We start from the raw sequence: 11613 nt of genomic DNA, 5'->3' as shown, positions 1-11613 counted from the left end.
TTTTTATTTTATGTGTATGAGTGCTATGCCTGCATGTATGTAAGTGCATCCATGTCATGTGGTGCCAAAGTATAAAAGAAGAGGGCATCAGATCCCCTGGAACTAGATTTTTCAGGTGTTTGTTAGCCACCATGTGGGTGCTAGGAATCAAACCCAGGTCCTCTGCAAGAACAGCCAGTGCTCTTAACTACTGAGCCATCTCTCTAGCCCCTGAAATCATATTCTTAAGAGAAGCAGGTAAGTCCAGCTCCAAATTAAAAAGCTAGCAGTTTCTTCCCCTCAGTAGATTAGCTCTCCAGGATCCATGGGATATACTCTAAGACCATACTGGGTGCCTGAAGCTGCCTGTAATACAGGATCCTCTATGTCAGTAACACTCACTCCTTCACCTCAAGGGAACACTTTGCAGTTGTCTTTAGTACATCTGAATTGTCAGCATTGCTACTTGTGCATTTTGGAGCCATTATTAAGTAAAATCAGCAGTATTTGAACAGAAGTACTGTCATTCCACATACCCAATTTGATAACCAAGACTACTAAGTGACAAATGGACAGGTGTAGTAGGGACCTGCCAGACATAAGGAATGTCCTCCTCTCAGGAGGCATGGAGTGAAAGTTTATCATGCAACCTAGAAAGGCAGACAATTTAAAACTTAGGAACTGTTTATTCCTAGAATTTTCCATTACATATTTTCAGACCACAGTAACTAAACTGCAGAAAGCAAAATCATAGACAAGGGAGGGGGAAACGACTGCACATTTCATTCAGTCTTGTGTTCCTTCTCATCTGTGCTCAGTTGAAATCTGTAGGATAGCTACCCAATGAGGCGGCGAGCTCCTTAGTGTAGGCATGGCATGACTCTTCTAAGCAGTTCCTCCATACTGCCGCATAGGTGCTGTCAGCAATACCAAGGAGAGAAGTCAGACTGTTTCTTTAATAATGTTGACTTCCTTCCTTTCGTTAAATCACATTCTATTTCAAATTGCATAGGAATCACCTTTGATTCTTAGAACAAGTTGCTGCTACCACAGATTCGAGAGTTCCCATCGGCCAGCGGACTGACAAAGAGTAGCCCAAAACTGGCATACCTGGACAAATATCTGTAGCGCCCCAGTGAGTTCTAAGCCCAAGTGCTCTCAGTCCTTGTTCTCCATATCTGGTGATGAAGCGTTTCTAGGAAGGTTTAGCAGGGCTTCAATTTTCTTAGCATCCTCTTCAGGTTGATTTCTCTCTAAGTGACTTTCAATTTCCTCAGGGAGGAGCTCAGTAAACTGCAGTCTCGTTTTCCTGTGATCAAAGAATAAAAAGGATGTATGAAGTACTGCTCTAATTATTTGTCCTCATAGAGATTTAAAACAACAAAAAATAGTATTTGACATGTGCTCCTTGTTTTGGTCTATCAGTTTATAAGCAAACACTGCTTTTGCACTTCAAATACAAAGACTTTCTTCTCTCCCCTAATCTGTTCCAATCCCAATTCCATTTCCACATTACCCAAATGGACACTGAATAGCTAACACATTTCAGGAGAGCAGGGTCTGGAGTTCTCACAAGGGTGAGATGGGAGCAAATACACCTGTACTAAGATGTAAGTCTCAAAGCTGGGCCTCCTCCCATATTTCAGACTCAGGGACTGTGAGCCTCTGCCACCATGTATATTGTCTGACCAGACCGTGTAGCTGATGATGACTATGCAATGGTGATCCAGGTAAAGTCAGATAGGACAACTCTACAGATACATATTTATGAAGTGTTAGAATCTAATTTCTTTTTATTTATTATTTTTATGTGTATGAGAGTATTCCCTGTATATATATAAGTGCACCCATGTCATGCAATGCCCAAGAAGGTCAGAAAATAGAGTCGGATCCCCTGGAATTGGGAATTTCAGATGCTTGTTAGCCACCATGTGGGTGCAGGGAATCAAACTCGGGTCCTTCGCAATAATAGTCAGTGTTCTTAACTGCTGAGTCATCTCTCCAGTCATAGAATCTAATTTCTAATAGATCAGTTCCTTTTCTAAATCAAGTATTAGTATCTTTCTTTCTTTAAATGATTTTAAAGACTACCTACAACTTTTTTTTCAATCCAATCAGATTTGACTATTTTCTCTACCACATCTCTATAGCCAGTTTTCTGTATTTTCTGCTAGGACAATTTTTAAAACTACTGTTTTATTTCTTTATGTTATTTTCAAGAAGAGAGGTAGACATAAATATTTGTTGAACTAACTCCTTGACTATGACTAGTAATAATCAAATACATAGAGATTAGAGACACGTGTGCAAACATCTAAGTGTTAGTAGCATTAAAAATGAGTTTTTCTGTATGAAACAGTATATTTTAAAATGAAATGGAGATCTTTTTTAAAGGTTAAAACCTCATTCAATTTTATGTCTTATAGGGTTTATACTGAGTTCAATATTGTATAACTGTATTAATCCAACTGTGAATCTAAAAATTTACAGCCAATTTTGAATGAGATGCATTTTTGCTCTGGAAATTGTTATTGAATATGTTAATGTTATTAATGCTTCTTCTAATCATGTTATTAAATAAATAATTAAAAAATATCTAACACACATACATATAGAGGTTGCACATTTAAAAATATTTCTTTTGACTGAAGTATTCTTTCATTACTATAATTTACATTATTATTTTTACTCATTCTCAAAGGTCTCCACTGAAGAATCAGTGATCAACTTGTGTTTTATCTCACCTCCTTTTTTCACTGGAATATAGTCATCAGTTGTTCATATTTTCCCAAATGTTAATTCTTTCATAGCATCTTCTACCAGAATGAAATTGCCAATATCCTTTCCTTTCTAACCCTTTTTTTTGCATATTATCAATTTATCTTTATTTCTGAATGTCACAAACTCCAATCAGAATACTTTAAAAATATTTTTTTGCATGCATTTAACAAATCTGACAAAAGGACAGGTATCCAGTTCACTTCCTTTTCAAAAATATAAGTTTTGCATGACACCTCGAAAACAGGAAATAAGTGAAGGCTTTCATATATATTTTTTTAAATTATGTGTATGTGTGTAACTTTATGTGGGTACGTGAAAGTGCATGCAGGTGCCCAAGGAGGCCAGAGATGTGAGATCCCCTGGAGCTGGAGTTACAGGAGGTTATGAGTTACTCGACATGGGTGCTGGGAACCAAACTCAGCTCCTCTGTAAGAGCAGCGTGTACTCTTAAAGCTCAGCCATCCCTCTAGCCCCCTTCCATGCTTTTAATTCTCCGCAACATTAAAGTTTATGTTGGCACTTGGAATTTTAAGTGCTTTATCCTGGAACCTGGACAACTACATGCCCTGCCTTCTCTCTCAACACGAAGAAGAAGGACCAAACAAACAAAAAAGAATGCTGTGCATTACAGTAAATTCTGTACCTCGAGCAGCTGGAAAAACTGACGTTAAAGTTAAGGAAAGTATCCAAAGTCACACAAGTAATTCATATCCTAGTGGTAGCAGATACCTAATGAAGAGAATTGCGAGTCTTAGGCCAGCTTGGCTACATAAGGCCATCCTATCTCAAAAAAAAAAAAAAACCAAAAAAACAACAACAACAAAAAAAAACAAAAAAACCGAAACAAACCTACTGTAATTTATATCCAGCTGAGATTTAAACTCAGTTTTCAAGGTTTCACTGGCTCCAAATACTTTTTCTCCTATAGCACTAAAGTCTTTGGGCAAGAGACCTATTTAGAGCAATTATGAATGTCCATATGTGTATATGTAATACAAATGGAATTTTCAAATAAAATCACCAAAGCAACTGCTTGTCTGTTGAACCAGAAAAATAGCAGCACCACACCAGATGTCCTCACAGACACCCAGGAGGCTGAACCATGATAATCATTTGTACTGAAGAGGGCTGGATGGCAGTCTGCTATGCTGAGGTTACAGTCTATACAAAGTCACCCCTCAGTCTTGCCACCCTACCCTAAGAAATGGAGATTATTAAACCAGGCCTGCTGGCACAGTTCTATAATCCTATCTATTCAGGAGGATGAGGCAGGAGGACCACAAGTTCAAAGCCAGTCTGGGAAATTTAGTGAGACACTATCTCAAATTACAAAGTGAAAAGAGGGCTGAGATTTGGTTCAGTGCATAAGGGCATATGCTCAATCTTGAGAAATGGTACCCTAAAATGGTACCCTTATGATAGAATAAGCAAAAGGTTTTATGCTCCACAGTGGCATCCCACTCATGGATAGCTATTTTACCTATTTAATTCCTCTCTATCTACAGCAAGTGGAATTTTTTTAATGTGAAAACAAGCACAACACATTTTAATTTTTTTTTGAGACAATGTCTCACTATATAGCCCAAGCTGGCCTGAACTCATGGTGACCACGCTGCTTCAGCCCCAACATTAAAAAGAAAAAAAAAGGAAGTACAAATCTATATTACTACCTCCAAGGCTCAAGGAACACTGTGGAAGGGGGCAGAAAAAAGCTTAAGAGCTGAAGGAAGGAGCTGAGTGTTGTGGAACACTGTCTTCCAGGCATGACACAGGCACTGCACTCTTGAATTCACAGCAGCTATAACATTCCCTGCACAAGCCTTGCACAACATTGGGCCTGCCAACATTCCTTTATGGAGTCGGGAGGAGCTCATGAGGTCCTGCCCCTCCTTGAGAATTTATAGGAAATTAATGGTTACTCGGAAAACAGGAAACATTTTCTTTAGTGATGTGGCCACTAGTAAGTTGCCTGTGCTCCTATAAACAACCATTCAACAATGCTCCTGCAAGTAACCCTAATTAAATTCATTGGGACACACACACACACACACACACATGCATACACACACGCATATACACACAGAGCAAGAGAGAGAAACACAAAAGCCTTAGACAAAGATCCTTATCAGAGTTAAATTAAAATTAAAAATAAAATTAGGGACTGGAGAAATGGCTCTTGATGCTCGGTTTGGTCCCCAGCACATACATGGTGGCCAACAACCATTCATAACACCAGTTCCAGGGGATTCACCTTCCTCTTTTGGCCCCTGTGGGCACTGCATAACATGGGTGCACTTATATATATACAGGCAAAACACTCATGCACATAAAATTTTTAAAAATTAATTTCATTTCCTTAATTAGATTAAAGAACCATAAACACTAAAAGAATCAGTAAGAACAAACTCTTTGAACTGGGTGGTAGTTTGGAAACCACTGGTTGTGAACTGGCTGTGGCTGTGAAGTCACACCCATCCTCACAGGCTCCTTACCACTCCTGCAGTTTCTGCTCCTGCAGTGCCTTCTGGTCCTTCTGCCTTCTCTCCTGAATTGACTCATCGTAGTACTTCTGAAATGCCATCACCAGGCTTCCCATAGGCATGCTGAGGGAAAGCAGAACAAGTTCAGGGAAGAAGACGTTAGTTCATGTGATGTGAGTATCTCTGCTAACAACACCAGAGCCACTTGTTCGCTGCCAGACAGGAACATTTGACAATTACAGCACCTTTGTCAAATTAAAAAAAAAAAAAAAATCAAGGCACTTTTCTTCCTGGTCTTGACAACGATACTACCACTACCACTGTAGCTTCCTTAAGTTAACTGGAAAAACAAAAACAAAAACAAAAACAAAAAACAGGTCTAGAAATGGCTCTATTTTTATCACAATTGAGAAATAAATCAAGACAAAGAAGGAAAACAAGTATTTATTACTAGCTCTAGTAAGCAGCTAAAAACTGAAGGTTTCTCAGAAAAGAAATTACTAGTTCATTCTGAATGGTACCAGCCTTCTGGAGGACGGGATATGTGGTGGAGATTTTTTGTTGGGGGAAGGATGCTACTGGCTTGGAGGGATACAACCACCAAAACATCTTAAAATGCCTGCCTCAGTTGCTATGTCAATAGTTATGTACTAAGAAGCTGATTTAGGGGCTAAAAGGTTGACAAGGTTGGTAAAGTGCTTGCTGTGAAAGCACTAAGACCTCAGTTTGGATCCCACATAAAAAGCCAGGTGTGGCAGTATGTGCCTGTAATCCTAGCAATGGGGAGGCAAAGACAGCAAGAACCCAAGGGGGTGATGGCCAATCTGGTCAATCAGTGAGTTCCAGGTGCAGTGAGAAACCTTGCCTTAAAAAATAAGGTGGGCCGGGCACGGTGGCGCACGCCTTTAATCCCAGCACTCAGGAGGCAGAAGCAGGCAGATCTCTGTGAGTTCAAGGCCAGCCTAATCTACATAGTGAGTTCCAGGACAGCTGGGGCTACAGGGAGACTCTGTCTTAAAGAGACCGGAAAAAAAAAAAAAAAGGTGGAAGGCTGGGTATGGTGGTGCATGCCTCTAAATCCAGCCCTTGGGAGGCAGAGGCAGGCAGATGTGGCTTGGGCTAAGTCCATCCTGTTTCACATGGTGACTTCCAGGCGGGCTGTGACTAGGGAGACCATGTCAAAAACGAAACAATAAAAACACTTCACTCATAAACCTTATTTCATTTACTTGAGAGTGTTTGAGGAAGATACATCTCTGACCTACACATACACACACACACAAAAGAAACTGATTTAGGTAATTATCATAGTGATAAAGAGAATTTGTTTCTTGTGTTCTCAAAGAGAAAGTTTTAACTTTGCTATAACTTAAGTTCTCTCTGGCTATGCCTTTAATAGTTGTATTTAACATTTTTTTTTCCTAAGCAAAACAACTCAAAAGTCCAATTAGCAGAGTGGATAAAGAAAATGCCATACACACACACATAGAGGAAAATTATGCATCATTTAAAAAGGAAACTGTTGGGGCTGGAGAGATGGCTCATGGGCTAGAGATAGCTCAGTGGTTAAGAATGCTTTCTGTTCTTTCAGAGGACCCAAGTTCAATTCCCAATACCAACATGGCAGCTAACAACTGTTTGCAACTCCAGTTCCAGGGGACCTGATGCCCTCTTCTGGCCTCTGAAAGCTTTGCATGACATGGGTGAACTTACATACATGCAGGCAATATACTCAAAATAATAATAATAATAATAATAATAATAATAACGACAACAACAAAAGAGCACTGACTGCTCTTGCAGAGGACCTGGGTTTGATTCTGAGTGCCCACACGGCAGCTAACAACTTTCTATAACTCCAGTTCCAGGGAATCCAATGCCTTCTTCTGACCTCCTCTGCATTGCACAACATGGGTGCACTTATATACATGGAGGTAATACACTCATACACATAAAATAAAAATAATAATGGGACTGGAGAGATGGCTCAGCAGTTAAAAACACTGGTTGTTCTTGCAGAAGACCCGGGTTTGAACCCAGCACCTCTGTTCTCTGTGGGCATTGTACAACACAGGTTCGCTTACATACATTACATGCATATTCATAAAATAATAAAAAAATAAAATAAAAAATAAATAAAGTATTAAAAAGAAAAGGAAACTGTTAGCCAGGCATGGTAGTACACTGCCTTTAATTCTGACACTCAGGAGGCGGAGGCAGGTGGATCTTTGTGAGACAAGAGGCCAGCCTGGTCTACATAGTGAGTTCTAGGCTGGCTGGGGTTACAGAGACCCTGTCTCAAAACAAAACAAAAACAAAAGGAAACTGCTATATCCTACAACATAAATAAATCTCAAGTGAGTTATTATGCTAAGTGAAATAAGCCAGTTACAAAGGGTAGTGTATGAGTCCATTCACTTAAATACTACAATTCTAGTATGTATCTTGAAATTACAGAAAAAAGAACATAGAAAGAAGGTTGTCAATAGCTGGTAGAATGGTGGGAAGAATTACAGTTTAATAAGTGTGGAATTTCAGTTACAAGATGAAAAAGTTCTGGAGATTGGTGGTACAACAATATTAATACACCTAACACTACTAAACTACACTTAAAAATGGTTAAAATGTGGAAAGGAGGACATTATGAGAAAAAAGTATGTATAAAAAACTAATAAAAAATGGCTAAGATAGTAAATGTTAACATGTTTTTTAAGTAAATAAAATATATTTTTACTGGGCTGGCCACATAGCTCAGTTGGCAGAAGGCTTGCCTAGATGTATGCAGCCCAGGGTTCTATCCCACACTGCATACAACCAGGCACAGTGGCACATGCTTATAATCCCAGTGCTTGGGATATAGAGGCAGGAAGATCAGAAGTTTAGGGTCAGTCTTGGTTACATGGGAAGTCTGAGGCTAGGATGGACTAGAAACCACATATTTTTTAAAAAATATGTATTTTATTTATTAATTTTATTGTACGTGTATATGGTTGTTAGCCGCCATGTTGGTGTTGGGAACTGAACCCAGGTCCTCTGCAGGAGCAGTCAATGTTCTTAACTACTGAGCCAACTCTCCAGTCCCCTAGAGACCCTGTCTTGAAAACTTTTTTTTTTAAACTCCAACAACTTTTCCCTACAAATCAAGCTGATATATTTATACTATAACAAAACAACATTAGCAGTGATATGCTGAATTTCTTAAATTCAAAAATTATTTAGAAATGTGTAAATTGGGACTAGATGGCTCAGAGGTTTAAGAGTACTGGCTGCTCTGGCAGAGGACCTGGTTTCAGTTCCCAGCACGCACATGGTAGCTAACAACCGTCTGTAACTCCAGTTCCAGGGGGTTGGATGCCCTCTTCTGACCTCTGTGGTTATTACACCACATGGGTTCACTTACATACATGCAGGTAATATACTCATACACAAAATAATTTTTTTAAAAAGAAAATGCATAAATTGAGGCAGTTCTAGTGGATCCAATACCCCCTTTGGTTTCTATGTGCATTGCACATATGTGGTGTACCTACAGACATGCAGGCAAAACACTCATACACATAAGATGAAAATAAACGTCTAAAAGAAAAGAAATCCATTCCTATAATCTCAGCACTCAGGAAGCTAAGGATAATAAGTTCAAGGCTACCCTGGTCTATAGAGTGAAACCCTAACCTCTTATCCCCTGAACAAAGAAACAGTAATCTATGGAGGTACCCTTTCCTGAAAGAGGTGGAAAGAGGCATGGGTTAGGGGAGAGGAAGGAGAGCTTCTGTTGGAAGAATGACAACTAATGAAAACAGAAGGACTGACTGAGTTAGACCAGCCACATTTTGTAACCACCTTCCTAATAACCTAACAGCAAGGGACCATCATGGGATCATTAAGCCACTACAGGAAAAACAGCTGGGGACAGGATGTTCACAGTCTCATCCTACAGATCACTCACTAATTACAATGGAAAAATCCTTTGCAATGGAAAACTGAATAGACAGCACCATAACTATGACAGGCAGAATCCTAAAATTGCTCCCCCAAATTTGTTGCCCTACTCCCTGCACTGTAACTACGAGGAGATAATTATACCCATAATTACAGTAGGTTACATGGAATCATGAATTTTGCAGATGTAATCAAGATAATTAATCAGCTGACTTTGAGTTCATCAGAAAGGAGATTATGAGTCTTTCAAAAGATAAGCTTTTGGGGCTGGAGAGATAGCTCAGCGGTTAAGAGCACTGACTAATCTTGCAGAGGACCTGGGTTCGATTTCCAGAACCCACATGGCAGCTACGAACTATCCTTAACTCCAGTTCCAGGGGAATCTGACACCCTCTTCTGACCTGTGGCACTGCACGACACGGGTGCACTCACATACATGCAGGCAATACACTCATACACATTAAAAAAATAATAAAAAATATAAAAGATAAGCTTTCTCTGCTGAGTAGAAGCAGAAGATTCGAAGTGGGAGAAGAGCTACTGCCATTCTGAACATGGACAGCCTATGAGAAAGAAAGATGTGGGTAGTCTCTAGGATCAGAACCAAGGAGCCTAAATGACACACCTGTGAGGAACTAGAAATCACAGACCTGTATCTTCCTATGCAAGGAACTGGATTCTGTCAACAGCCTGAGTGAGCACAGAAGCAGGCTCCTCCCCAAAGCCCCCAGTTAGGAGCTCAGCCTATTCAAAACCCTGATTTTGACCTTGTGAAACCCTGGGCACAGGCACTATTTATCCACTGTCTATACTTACCCAGGCTTCAGAACTGTGGGACAACAAATGGGTGATTTATTAGCAAGTAGTAACTGTACAAAACAAAGGGTTTCATTAGGACACTTCCATGCATATGCAATGTGCTCTGATCATACTCATTCCACACATCCTCACTTTTCCTCCCTCCCTTCTCCCATTGATCCTCTTCCTCTTCTCAGTCTTCCTTCTACTTGTAGATCTTTCTTTACAACTTAGATTCTGGGTTAGAGAGATGGCTCAGAGGTTAAGAGTACTGGCTGCTCTTGCAGAGGACCCAGGCTCATTCCCAGCACACACATGGTGTCTAACAACCTTCGGCAACTCTCCGGTTCCAGGGGAATCTGATGCCCTCTTCTTACCTCCTCAGGCATTACATGAAACAGGTACACTTATATACATGCAGGCAGGACCCTCATACACATAAAATTAAAAAAAAAAAAAAAAAACTTAAGAGTCTATATATGAGAAAACATATTCTTCTGAGTCTGACTTATTTCACTGAACACAATCTCTACTTCCATCCATTATCCTGCAAATGATACAGTTTCATTCTTCTATTTACAACTGAATACAACTCTACCACATAATTGCACTTTTTATCTTTATCCAGTCATGTGTTAATGAGCATTGTGAAAGAAAGTTCCCAAAAGAACTTCTGCACCTTCACTGAACTTCCTGAAAGACTGACCAACTGATTAGCATTCATGAGATTGTGGAGTCTGGAATGTTGCAGATCTGAAGCCTATTCACAGATTATCTGGGAATATCTTTAACCTCATAAATAGCTGAACACTGCCTACCTCTGTTTTTGAATTAACATTATTGTGACTAATAAAATGTATTAACTTAGCAGACTACTAGGTCTCACCAATCAAAAAGCTAAGAATGTCATCAGATAGCATCTGAGACCTATAGTAGAAACCCCCTCCCTTTGCCATGACCTGCCTACTAAATGTATCCACCAATGTACTGAAAAGTATCTTGACTTATGACTTTTCTTTGTTCTTTTACTATAAAAATGTATGTAACTGTTACCACACTGGAACATGGAATTTGGGGTAACTTGAATCTGTGTTCCCAGGACATGGTCATCAGTATATTTCTTTAGGAGTTCAAGGATTACAATTCGCAGACATTTGGCTTAATCTATATAAAAAGTTATTCAGACAATTATTTCTCATTGATGATTTTGTTCCTAACCAGAAAGTGCTGCTCAGATGTAAGACTTCAGATCTTGGACTGCAATACACATGGAATTTGGGGTAACTTGAATCTGTGTTCCCAGGACATGGTCATCAGTATATTTCTTTAGGAGTTCAAGGATTACAATTCGCAGACATTTGGCTTAATCTATATAAAAAGTTATTTAGACAATTATTTCTCACTGATGATTTTGTTTCTAAGCAGAAAGTGCTGCTTAGAAAAGACTTCAAATCTTGGTCTGCAATACTGTAGTGCCCACCTGTAGCTAAAGGAGATAACCCACTATTGTTCTAAAATGATGGAAAAATTTGTTTTCTCCCCTATCTAGAAACCTTTGAGAGGGAATTGATACTGATTCTAACCACTCCAACAGCTATCAAAGTGCCTGAAAACAAATCCTGAGTCCATCACTCTC

General features: G+C 39.4%; 1 protein-coding gene across 2 annotated transcripts in view; it reads right to left on the bottom strand.

The window, feature by feature from the left end:
- Positions 1 to 116: 116 nt before the first annotated feature.
- Positions 117 to 11613, bottom strand: part of Timmdc1 (translocase of inner mitochondrial membrane domain containing 1) — a 35611-nt gene continuing 24114 nt past the window's right edge. The window contains exons 6-8 of one of the 2 annotated variants that reach the window (XM_008842889.3): positions 5253 to 5363; positions 1090 to 1288; positions 117 to 896 (exon numbers count right to left, since the gene is read on the bottom strand). In XM_008842889.3, coding sequence (XP_008841111.1) covers positions 1138 to 1288; positions 5253 to 5363 — 262 coding nt within the window. In that variant the 3' untranslated portion in view covers positions 117 to 896; positions 1090 to 1137. Of the gene's footprint in view, positions 1289 to 5252; positions 5364 to 11613 lie in introns of both variants that reach the window. The other variant, XM_008842888.3, reaches the window with a different exon arrangement.

The sequence above is a fragment of the Nannospalax galili genome, unplaced genomic scaffold, assembly GCF_000622305.1.
Source record: "Nannospalax galili isolate Female #2095 unplaced genomic scaffold, S.galili_v1.0 scaffold18, whole genome shotgun sequence".
Classification (NCBI taxonomy): domain Eukaryota; kingdom Metazoa; phylum Chordata; class Mammalia; order Rodentia; family Spalacidae; genus Nannospalax; species Nannospalax galili.
This window is presented reverse-complemented; position numbering and strand designations above follow the sequence as displayed.